Source organism: Calliphora vicina, chromosome 2 (genome assembly GCF_958450345.1).
Source record: "Calliphora vicina chromosome 2, idCalVici1.1, whole genome shotgun sequence".
NCBI lineage: Eukaryota > Metazoa > Arthropoda > Insecta > Diptera > Calliphoridae > Calliphora > Calliphora vicina.
This window is the reverse complement of record NC_088781.1, coordinates 3,497,621-3,510,896: the sequence shown is the minus strand read 5'-3', so window position 1 is coordinate 3,510,896 and position 13,276 is coordinate 3,497,621. Positions and strand designations below refer to the sequence as shown.

General features: G+C 27.1%; 1 protein-coding gene across 1 annotated transcript in view; it reads left to right on the top strand.

The window, feature by feature from the left end:
- The window catches only part of toc (toucan), a 158,253-nt gene that overhangs the window by 38,884 nt on the left and 106,093 nt on the right, over positions 1-13,276 (top strand). Inside the window, exon 3 of the mRNA XM_065502696.1 lies at positions 6,767-6,882. Coding sequence (XP_065358768.1) covers positions 6,767-6,882 — 116 coding nt within the window. The remainder of the gene's footprint in view (positions 1-6,766; positions 6,883-13,276) is intronic.

Genomic DNA, 13,276 nt, shown 5'->3' with positions numbered 1-13,276 from the left:
TAATAGCTGATATATAATCTGATATATAAGTACTTGTTTTCCAAAATCGATATTATTTCAAGGTGCAAAGTACAAAGATTGGTTTTATCCAGACCATTTTTTAGCAAAACTCCGTATAGTGATAATAAATTTATTCATACAAAGTTTAAATACTTTACAATTATAGTTCTCCAGATATTGGGAATTTACTATTTACTTTGTATGAGAGGTGCCACGCCCAATAATAAAATTCCGCCCATTTTTAGCCAAACTTCGTATAGTGATACGAAATTGATTCATACAAAGTTTAAATACTTTTACGATTATGATATTGTATGGGAGATGCCTCGCCCTCTACTACAATACCGCCCATTTTCTCTCAAAATATATTAAAAAATAAGGGTGATATTATGGCAAAATTTTAAGACATTTCCACAATTATATAGTTCTCAAGATATTTAGAAATAACTATTTACTTTTTTGATTACACTTCATGCACTGATAAGTAATTTAGTTCTCCAGATATTTGAAAATAACTATTTACTTGTTATGGGTGGTGCCTCACCCATTTTCAACCAAAATGCGCACAATGGTACCCAAGTAAATTCCGCGAAGTTTTCACTGTTATCGTTCAGTTTTAGGCGCCTATTTTATTAATATTTTTAATTATTTTAATAATAAATGCATGCAAATCTGCCTCTAGTTGTAGTTATTGACGGATGTGCTTTAGTTTTTAGTTCAATTTTTGACCGACTTTAAAAAGTTTTTAGAAACAAGTGTAAAAACTCTTGTACTCGTTTTTAAATGCAGTTCATATTTAATTGCTCGGTAACAATGAAAGTATAAATAACACAAAAATTCTTTGAAAAAATTCTTTCATATTTATTTATAGTAAAAGTTTTCGCACAAACAGGAGAGATTGTTTAATACAACTTCATCAAGATTTCCTAAAACAATAGTATTTTCTCAATAGAAGGTATTTAAAAATAATAATTATTATTATGGTTTTTATACAGCTTTAGTGTAGTATTTATATGAGTAAAAGTATAAGTACTGATTGGGGATGAGAAATGAATTCTACAGAATTTTTCTTAACTTTCTCATTTGTTTTAGTATTAGCATGTTGGTTTCATTGGTTTCATTTTTAATATAAATACTATAGTAATTTTTTTGTTACATTTAATAATGCTAATGTACTACTAGCACGTTATTTCCATGAAGTTTTTTGTTTATCATTTATTTTGTATCTTTAAATTCACGATGTGTAGCTAGCTATTCGCAACTCCTCTGACTGCGATTTTGTAGAACATGCAATGTACGAGTATTGTGAACACATTATTCAAAAACTGAAACAGAAACTGATAAAAGTGCCCAAACTTTAACATATCTGTGGGCATTATTAACATTGAATAAAAGCTTTAAGTTGACCATTGATCGTAAGTATGGCAACGCTGTTTGCTGCGACCGTATATTCGAATTCGAATATTCAGTTAAAGAACATTGTAGAAAGTACACCACAGATGGCGTATGTATTAGAAAGCTCTAGACAGTTAAAGAACAATCTAGAGTGCAGATGGCAGTGTTATAAATAGTGGCAGAGGTTGCAGTCGTTAGTTAGTTTATCAGAGACGCTATATATAAACATCAACTGAGTGCCTTAAAGTGTGTTGTTTTTTTCAAGTGAATTCGTGTACATTATAAAGTGTGTCTGTATTTCTTCGAATTTATAAACGTGTATAAAAAACATTGAGTGACTATTTAATTCTGTTGTTGTACTTTTTAAATAAATAAAGAGTTGTTACAATTTTCAAACTACTAAACGGCTTTTATTTGCAATCAAAAGTATCCGGTTTATTTAAAGGAAATAAACCAACGTTTTGAAAAGGTTAAAACGTAACAATATTCAGTTTCGAATGTTTATTTTTCTTTCACGGATAATTGATGTTGCCGGATAATCGAATCACGTATAATCGAGGCCTCACTGTATAAATTAATGATTTTTTTTTCGTTCAATTTAAATTGATGAATAAATAAACCTTTTATAAATCTAATTTGTAATAGAGTTTAATATAAAGAAAAGAATTCAATACTTTTGAAGTATTGGTTGCGATTTTAATTCGTAATGAATGCTTTAATCAAATTTGATTTTCGAAATTGAATTAAGAATCAATTCTTTCGAACTCCTGCTTCTTCATACATGCATACGTATGTATATTATTTAAACTCTAATTTTGTCTAATAATGTAGAAGTAAAAATTATTTATGTTCTTCGTGCTTCAGCTTTATCTATTTATTTTTGACAAAACTTAAATACAGCAAATAAAAACGGAAATTTGTGATTTTTTACATTCTTACAAGCCATTGTATAGTAACGATATAAATAATTACTTTGTAACTGGGTTGAACTGTGCAAAATTTCGAATTTGTAAACAAAATCGTAAACCCTTTAACAATTTTCCATACGTTTTTCTAAAACCTTTAAAAGCAATACATACAGTTGCTCATATTTAATCTGGCTTTAACCTTGGCAATGCAAATGTTAAAACGCATATTTTGATTTGTTTATTTGTTGGCCGGACACATTTGCCAAACACACGTCGAAATGTTACGTCGTAATTTATATATTTTTTTTCCTACAAATAAATATACGCACATATGTACAAGCGAATGGACATACAGATATATTTTTGTTAAACAGTGTCTTTTAAACGCATTTTTGTATGTGCGAGTATGTCAATTCGCACTCACTCAAATACACACTCAATAATTGAACACTTTTGTATGATTTGTTTTTCATTGGAAACAATTGATGTGCAACTTGCAATGCAATTAGCCAAGGAACGTGCTTGCACGTTCATATGTATGTGCATATTTACAAGTTTTATATGCAAATAGCAGCAGTTGAATTTAGCAGCAACATTATTTAACTGTTTATTAAATAATTTTACAAATTTAAAAGAAATTCAGACTTTCAGTTTTATTCAGTTTTTATTTGGCATTAAATACAAATTAATTAACGGAAATAGTTAACATAGATTTTGAAGTAAGGAATCAAATGAGTCAAACTAATGTGTTCTAAATTTTAATTTAAATGAAAATGACGGATGGCATCATATGTCATAGTTTCTGAACACAAACATTTTGTGAAAGAAAGTAATATGTAAGCCGTAACGAAATGTTTAAAATGGCCAGAATAAATTTTCAACCCCATATTATGGTATATTTTTAAACTCAGTATCCGCTTCCTTTATGTTGCTAATAGAGTGTCCAAAAAAACCGGCAAATTTGAAAAACCGGTTTCCGGTTTAACCGAAAAATTGTGTTTTTGAAAAAACCGGTTTTGATTATTGTCTTTTAAAAAAACCGGTTAAACGGTTTCGGTTTTTGTCTTCAAAAAAACCGGTTAACCGGTTTGTATGAAATTTTTATTTAATATGAAAAAGGTATCCTTAAATATATTTTTATTTGTGGACGCTTGTAGGAAATGTGTTAAGAATTGTGTAATAAATCTTCGGAAATTTAGCATTTTTGAATTTTTAAAGCTCTATCTCTATCTATATTTTATTATACTTTTTACGAAATATTGCCAAATGCTATAATTTTCTATAAAATAAATCAATATTTTTAAAAATGGTATCAAACCGATTTGTCAAAAAACCGAAACCGGTGTAGTTTACAAATATGAAAATCCAGTTGACAGGTTTTCGGTTTCGGTTTTGGATACTCTAGTTACTAACAACCAGCATTCAACATAAAATGTTCCATCATGCTGCTTTAACTCTGTAGCAGCATTTTATTTCTTTTAATTACTTTTATTTACCCAAATAGTTTGTGAAAATATCTTTTAAAATTTTTTTAGTTTTCGCTTAAGAGATTCATGCTATTTTTCTAAAATAAACAATTCGTTCCACCAGGTTTTAGTTTTTGTTTGTAAAATTGTTCGTTTGTTTATTTGTCTGTGTGGATTTGTTGTATTCTTTACACTGTACAGTGGGGCAGAATCAAAATATTATTTAAATTAATAATTTTTAACTGGCTGTTTTTTATTTAAATTTTCGTTCTTTTGCTTCTAAGTTCTTTACTGCATTAAGATCTGCAACTTTCTGAACTTTATATGACTTCAACCCCGAAATTTTCTTTGGCTCTGCGCACAAAAGAATCAGAATATTTAATTTTGGGTGCTGCTTTTCTGATAGAAGTGTTCGGTGCTCTTCGAAAGAGCTGTTGAACAGTGTGACGACGAATCATCATTGAATTTTTTTTCGGTGACCATTTTTACCGAAATAATTGATTTAGAAAATATATGACATATTTTTAAAAGCTAATGTGATTAAAAAATAATAATTTGTTGGACCAAGGATAAGTTTTGGCTGGAATAGTGTATATAATTGTTATTGACTCATTCTTTAATTTTCAAAAATTCAAGATTGTTAAGTAACAACGTTACTTCACAATGAACAATTTTAATTGAGCCCCACTGTGCGCTATAAAAGATTCTAATTTTTCATCTATTTGCCACCGAGTTGCAAGTACAAAGTTTTTCGTTTCGTGGGTAGTAGAGCATACACCGGTGTTTTTCTGCTTCTTCTTTTTTTTTTTGTATGTTTAGCTCTTGTAATTTTGGCTTTAAATTATGGTTAATACATTTTTTGTTTTTATGTTGTTTTTGGCTTAAAAGTACATGTGTGTGTTAATTGCTAAATTACTTTGCATTAAAGTGGTTAAAGATGACTGACTTTAAAGGTAAAGTTTATATGTAAGTGAAACTGCTTTAGTTTTATGAAGTTAAATTATAACAAAAGCTGAATTTAATTTAAATTTAAATATATGCATTAAAAAAAAAACATTAATCGAGTCATGGCTTTGATTTTTTATTCCTTTTTCCAATTTAAGTAACCTAGAAAATTCCTATTTAAAAAATTGTCTTATTTTGTTAAAAGTACTGCAAATAATTTCGTTTCTATTTATATATGTACATTAGAGCGACTAACTTCGAATATGGAAGAAAAAAAAATGATTTTGTTACCTCCTTCTGAATGAAATTGGTTTGTTTTATGATGTTTCCCAAAATATGTTGGTCCTAGTGATAACAGTTCGTGAGCAGGATCTTTTTTTAAAAAATTGTTTTTTTCAATTATTTATAAGGCTCTTCTTATAAACCAAGGAATACAAAAACATAAATACTCTTTGGTTGAGTTGTTTTTTCAACCAAAATCCTCTTTTAATTTCTGTTTTTGATATATTTTTTTTTTTTTGATATTGATATTTAATTCGGCATTGTTTTAATATAAGGATTGTAGCATGACAAATTTTATTAAATTTTGGAACTTCAAAAATGCTTGACCTTTATTATAAAATAAAGTGCTTTAAAAAGGTGATTTGAAAAAAACATCTATATTTTGAAGAAATTAACTAATCTGTCCGATTTAGTGACAAAAATATCGAAATTTAGGAAATTATCCCAATTTTTTTCATGAGTCCCTCTAATGTACATAATATACAAATACAATACAAATATGTATTTAAGTGTGTTTCTTTGAAATCCAAATTTGACGATCATTGTAATGATTAATAATTATTAGCACTTAAATCCATTATTTACAAAAAAAGATATTGTTATACAATTTACATTCATATTTGGACTGTCCGAAAAATATTTATTTTTATTATTTGTTTTGGCTTTTACCTTTTGAATAATTCTTAAACGTACAGATACAGATACTGTTTATTGTTAATTATGAAAATAATTACATTTTATTCGTTGCTCAAATTTATTAGCTTGTCAAAATGTTTATTGTTAATTAATGGTCTTTATATTCAAATTAAGATTATATTATTAAATTATAATATTGCTTACCGATCACAATCTCTTAATTTATGTTGGGGCACTAAGAATATAATCGAAACATCTATGTATGTATTTTGTTTTGATTTCGATGTTTCTGAATTTTTTTTATAACGAGTTAGTTATTTTTAAATTAATATCAAGGCGTATTAACAAGGTGAGTGCGTCCCGGCAACAAATACAACAATGCAAAAACAACAGGCAATTTGTTTTTGTTAAAATGTACATTAAATGTCAAAATCAAGGCGAATTAAAATATTACTATGTTATTTACAATAACAAATGTAAACATAAACAAAGTTTGACATATAGTGTACATAAAACCACAGCGAATTAAGAAACAGCTGATTTTATGCACTCACCTTGTTAATACGCCTTGATTAATATTTATTTTTAATATGCTATATTGAATAGTTGGTACACTAAGCTTGATGTTGCAATTGTAACACAAAATGTTTATGTTTATTAGTGTTATAACCTTTTGCAAGGTTTTGTAGAACATGGAAATATGATATTATTTTTCACGATCGCTTTCGAAATCGCTATTGTCTGCTTTAATGTTTTTATATAATATATAACCACAAGATAGTGAAAATTGTTTATTATTATAGTTTAGTATAAAAATGTCGAGCAATATATGGATTATATATGATATGATTATGGATTACATGTTAAAAAGTTTATTTATATTCTTAACATTAATTGATCACATATTGTTTTATTATAAGGCGTTTACAATTCGTAAAATTCTTTTGATTCTCTTGAGCTTTTCTTACCTTTTATTTGTGGTTTCTTTTTAATTGTACTTTTGGTTAAATTTGATTTGCTTTTGTTAAAATTAATAATAATAAATATCAATATAATAAATATCAATATAAAGAAGAATTAACAAAAACTGACAAAGTAAGACAAATAATTAAACATGTTAATTTTTATTTACAGTGGTCGTTCCTACAGCAAAGACAGCCAAAAAAGTTCACAAAGTGATTTGAGTTTGACAAGTGTCAGTGGTGGTGGAGGTACCGGATCACCCAAATTATTGGCTAAAACTCCTATGAGTAAGTATTCATTTGAATTACATGTACATTTAATATATGAACCCCTAAATTAGGCAATGCTTTTCATTAATTAAAAAGAATTATAATAGCATTTAGTTTTAGAAGCATTGTTATCAATTTCTGCAGAGATGCCAGAAAATGAACATGATATTTGAAAACAAATTAAGATGGGGGTATTCTATATTTTAATAATGAGTTACAAATTGGTTTGTAAACGGATCTGCTGACCTGAAATTTCTTGTTGCCCAATGTTATTACAGATTGAACTTAAAACACTTTATTCAAAAAACTATATTTAAAATGCCCATAATAATATTTTTCGTTGCTGAAAATATTTTAATCCTTTCAGGGTCAAAAATAATTTAGGTTGAGCTAAAAGTATTAAAAAGAAATATTTATAATTTGAATACGCTGAATCCGGGAAAAATAAAATTTTTGGATTTGGTTGCTCTGGTTGTCTGTGTCTGTCTTTTATTTAAAACAAAAAAATTAACACTAACTGTATTTTATTATACAGTAAAAGCGCATAGAAACAGAGTATATTATTATATTATGTCGAATATATTCGACAAAACTACTGAAAAGGTTAATAGATATGACAAATATTATTAACCAGAATTTAAATGTTTTCTTCAAGCATTTAATATAATTTTAAGTTGAAAATATATGTATGAACAAATTCTAATTCAAAAAATGTTTTTTAGATGTTTCACTAATTATTCATTAATAAAATTATACCAATTTTTCCAAACCATATACAAAACTACTACTACATTACGCATATTTTACATATCAATTTTGTATACAAATTGTTTGTTCATAATATCTCAATATGTGATCTGAAAAATGCGTAAAACTTTTAAAATTCGTTTTTAGTGTTTTACGTCTTGTTACACATAAATCTAATTCTGTGCAGAATACAATATTTATTTAAAACTTCTAAAAAATCCTTAAACCAATAATTATCCATCGATCAGATAGTTTTAGTTAAATAACATAATTAGATCAGTTCAATAAAAAAAAACAGTTTAATTTAACAATTCTTACAATTTCTTTATTACCAAGTGCAAAGTTTTGTTATTATAAATCTCAACAATATACAAAAGCTTTGTAACATATTTATGGGTTTAAATTTGTATAATTTCTATGATGGGCATTTATGAAATGCATTTCCCCACTGTTACAGTGGTTTTTAGAATGATGTAGCATACCTTCAGGCTGACTTTAATAATAAACAATGTTTAGATACAATTATTTATTAAAACATGTTGCTTTAGAAGAAAGTCTCTTATTTGAAAATATCATAGCGATCTCTTTGTTGCTTCAAAACAAACGTGCTTTGTATTGTATAAATAAAATTATTTTTTTAATACTACTCAACAGCAAAAACCGGCTTTTTTCGTTGGGCAAGTGTATTTAACATACAAAAAAACATAAATAATAAATATAAAGAGTTCTGCTTGAGTTCCATTCCATCAATATGGGGAATTCATTTTGATATGTGTATTCATAAGATACTCTTAACTTGCTCACCTTTCCGAGTGACGCGAACTGGCGTTTCTTCTTGGCCGTTGTCGTCGCTGACAGTCAGATGTTGTTGTGTGCACAAACACAAAAACTAAACAGAAAATAAAATAACACAAGTTGAAATGAAAATGTTGTAAGCTAAACTAGCGAGCAGCACAAGTATCTTTTTCAACAATTCAATCAAATTCAGTATGAGTTTGTAAACGGTAGTGATAGAAACTTAAAGAATTGTGTATATAGTGGATTTTAAAATTCATTCGACAGAAAAGAATATTTAACGTATTTTACGTTAATTTAAAAATTCCAACAAAATTGTAATAATAATGTTAAAGCTAAAATAAAGTTAATTTAAAATGACAACTAAAACGTAAATTAAAGCTTTTCAATATCATACAAATAAATGCCTCTCTCCATTAAAGTGATTTTTATTATTATTATTTTAAATTAAATTGGAAAATTGTTATAAATTAATAACGATGTTGACGATGATGGCCTGTGATGATAATAAAATTGTAGAATAACAAAGAAAATTAAAAAAAAGTGTAAATATTAAACGGGGAAAAAGTATGTTTGTACGTCACTATTATACGAGTATAGTATGTATAAATTGCCGTAAAAATTAAAAATAATAAGAGTAAATATTAAAAAAGTGTATCTAGTATAAACAAGTTAATTGTGTAAATTTGTTTATATAATTCATCCATAAGTTTAATTGCCGTTTGTAAAAACCAGCCACCATTTAAAGTCATCAGAAAATGTAAAAAAATTAAAAAAAACAATAATAATAATAACGTCCAAGTGTTTTTCAGTTCATTATATATACGAGTATGTAGAGCGGTTTTTATTCACAAATTTCCATTATCATTTTAATGTGGACATGGATTACAATTTTGTATTGTTTATGGTGTTTTTGTTTTTATTATAGTTGTTGTTTTAAGCTGCTGTTTTCTGCGTTTCGCCAGTTTTTAATTTACACGAAAATTTAATTGAAATAAAATCAAGGTTTGCAGTGTTTAAATAATTGGTTTAAACGTTTGTTGACCAATTAAATCATCTATGTACTACTTTATTTCACAGATAGATTTTTAAAAAAATACCATTTCTTTTTTAAATAAAACCTGGATAACACTTTTTTAAAGTTTTATTTGGATTCCTTATAAATATCAAGAGTGAATTTTGTGGGTTACAAATTATTTTACAGTAAATTTAAATTCAAACCCTTTAGTTTTATAACCTGCTAGTTAATGTATCTTGCATTGACTTTATACCAGATACCTAAATGTGTTGATTGATTCAATTAAAATAAATTAACAATTTCTTCATGTAAACTTTTGTTTAGAAGACATTTTTTTTTTTTCATTTTCACAATTTTAAAAATCTTCATTAAAAAAATTAAATGTAAGTTTAGCTACCGATTCGAAACGGTTAAAAGTAACGCTAATTTGGATTAATTCCGTAACGGTAACTTAGCGGGAACGGCATTTGTCACATAGGGTTTACATTTTAGATTTCAAATTCTCTATACATATTTCAATTAAATCAAAAATTTGTATTTGTAGCGGTAATGATATTTAGAGATAACTGTATTTACGATTACATCTGTGACGATATTTTAGCGGTAACGATCATTTCAGTTATTTCGGTAACGGTAGCTTAGCGGTGACGGTAATCGAGCTGAAAAGTTATTTTAGAAGTAACGGTACTCGAAAGGTGGAAAAGTATTCGTTTCATGTATTGTTTATTTTAAGAACCAGTCAAGCAATAAAAAATCATAAATTGAGTTATTGGGCAATTACTAGGGTATTCAATCGATTAACCGTTAATCGGTTAACCGATTAATTTTGGACGGTTAACTGTTCGAATAATTCGAAATTGTCGATTTTCAAATAACAAATAAACCGATTAATTGGTGTCGATTAACCGATTAACCGAAATTCCATTTTTTTTTGGACTTTAAAAATTTTTTTTTATTTATTTTTCCGTTTCAATTCTAATACAAATTTCAAATTAAAATTAGATATTTTTGAACATCCAATAAACATGATTAGTGAGTATGTATAACAACTGACATATTTAATTTACATGCATTTGAAACTTTGTATTTAAAACTATTTATTATGTATAGACGAAACTTTTTTTTGAAATGAGTCCTTTATCATAACTAAACGAAACTATTAAATTAGTCAAAATCTAAAACAATCCAAAAAGGAATATTCTTTATCATGCTTTTGATTTCTCCAACATACAATCAGCGAGAGAGTTTTTTTCCAAGAAAAGTTTTATTAAATCTAAAGAAAAAATCGCTTAAATTATATTCTTTTTATAAACGATTATTTCAGAAGATCTCACTAAAACCCTAAAAAACTCACACATCGCTCATTTGCTGCAACAACGTCATAATTCAAAAAAGTCGTTTCGAGAAAAACGTCTTTGAATATTTTATGACATTTTACTATTTCTTAAATAAATTTTCAACAAATCATGGGATTTCAAAAATATAAATAGTAGATGTTAATATCTTTCTAATCAAAAATGATCTCAAATACCTTATTTGCTGTTTCTTATGTTTTTGTACACAAAATTCGTTGTTGTATTTTCAGCTTAAAATGAAAATAGAAATTATTCGGTTAATCGAATAATTTTAAATTAACCGATTATTAACCGAATAAATCTAAACCTCGATTAATTATTTGCTCGATTAACCGATTAAACCAGAAACTCGATTAATTGAATACCCTAGCAATTACTGTTTTGTAAAGGTAAATGCATCGTTTAATGCCCTCTATTTTGGTGAAGCCAAGCCGAGAAATCCGTGTTTAGTGCAGAAAGAAGTCAAGTGACAGCGCTTGACTGACCTTACTAGACCCTAATCTAGTTTTTTTTTATAAATATTGTAGGTACAAGCTCTAAAACCCTACTTGGTTGGATATAAAAGTTTTATGGGAATATTTTTCAATGGCCTTCAACGGAAACAGAATGCACTGGATAACGAGTGTATGATGACGAATAGTTATTTTAGAACAAAATATAAGGTTCATTTTTCATTTTACTTTTGAAGTTCTTAATAAAATTAGAATATTTCGTATGAAATTTAAAATGGTAATGGTTGTTTATTTCAGAAATCAGTCAAATGTAAACTTTATATTATTTTTTAAATATATGTATGTTAATATAGATAAAAACGTTTTACTTAAGTTAAACTTTAGTTAGATAAAAAAGTTTTTTTTTAAGTTTAAAAACAGTTCAAATGGATAACTTCATAGGAAAAAATATAAATTTTGTAAAAGTAATTTTTAAGTTGCTAGGAAGTTTTCTTTGATTTCCTCAAAATCAATATTTTGTTGCCTGACTGGGTTTTAAAATAAATGATTCAATTATGATCCGGTTAATAGTGGAAATACTAGACTATGTTGAATTAATTTTATTTTAGTTTAAATTCTTTAAAACCTCTGATCTTAAGTCACCCTCTTTTTATAGAATTTTTGTTTTAAAAATCCCCAACACAAAACAAGTCTTCTTCAGCTGGCAAAGTTAAGTTAAAGCAAAAAAAAATAATGACCATGATTTGTAATATGGGCTGGGTACAAGTACGAGTATCTCTTTCGTTCTTGCCTTCTTTTCTCTTTTTTTGTTTTTCATTGTACGTATTTCTTTTCAAATCATTAAAAAGATTTGAACTTGTTTCTTTATATTCTTTTAGCGTTTTTCATATATATTTTGTTGTTGCTATTGTTGTGTTTTTGCACTACAACATTTTGCGGTTTTTACCTTTTTTAGTAAAAATGTGTGTGTGTGTGTATTTGATGTGATAAACTTCTCTAAAATGAAATAAAATACAAAAATAAAAAAAAACATTCCTTTCACGAATGATTCTCATACTAAATGTCTGTCTGTCTATAGTTTCATCATTTGTTTCGTTGGCGTTAAACAACTGACTGTCAAGTTGGGTCTTGCCACTGCCAGTGCTACTGCCAGCCAGTTAGCCACCACACTACATGTTCTGCTAGTACGTCGTCTGTCGTTCATGAATGTCAAAATTACCTTTTTAGTCGAAGATGTAATTTGTTGTTGCCTTTTTTCATTATTAGTATTTCTCCACACATTGATTTGTCATTCCAATAGTAAATTATTTGAGTATTTTTTTTATACAAATTTAGAATTTTAATTTTTTTGTTGTTGTTTTAAGGGTACATTAATTTACAAGCAACACCTTGAAAGTCAAAAAGCCGCTTAAAATTCTGAGAATGTTTGGGATCGAAATAATCCTTGACAGAAGGCCAAGAAATGTAAATCTTTAAAAATAATTTTTATTATTATTGCTTATTAAATTGGTAGTTTTATGTAGAGTTTCATGTTTGGTTTTAAACGAAACTCAAACTCGGGTTGTTATGGATCAAAAACAGTTCGGTTTCAAAACCGAAATCGAAAAATAACAATTATTCATCGGTTATCGGTTTTTTCTTTTTAACTGGAAAATAAACTAGTTATTATATTACAAGTTAATTTCCATCTGTTTGGATGGACCTCATAGTGAATAATGCAATGTTGGACTGGAAATTTATCCACAACATTCTTCTCAAGCATTTAATTAACCGTGAAAATACAATATTCTGAAAATATAGTTTCATGTCTTGAAACAAGTAATAGTAACTGATTCACAGATCAGATTGGTACAAGACAAAATGAAGAAAGTTTTCTTAAATTTTTTTTATTTCAAAATATACATACATACATATGTATATAATATGTACCTATCTATATTTGTGTTTCAATAATAACTTCTAATGAAGTAGTATTTTATGATTTGTATACGAGGCAAGGAATCTTCCAATCCCTATTTAAATTAATTATTTAAGCTGAATGTTGT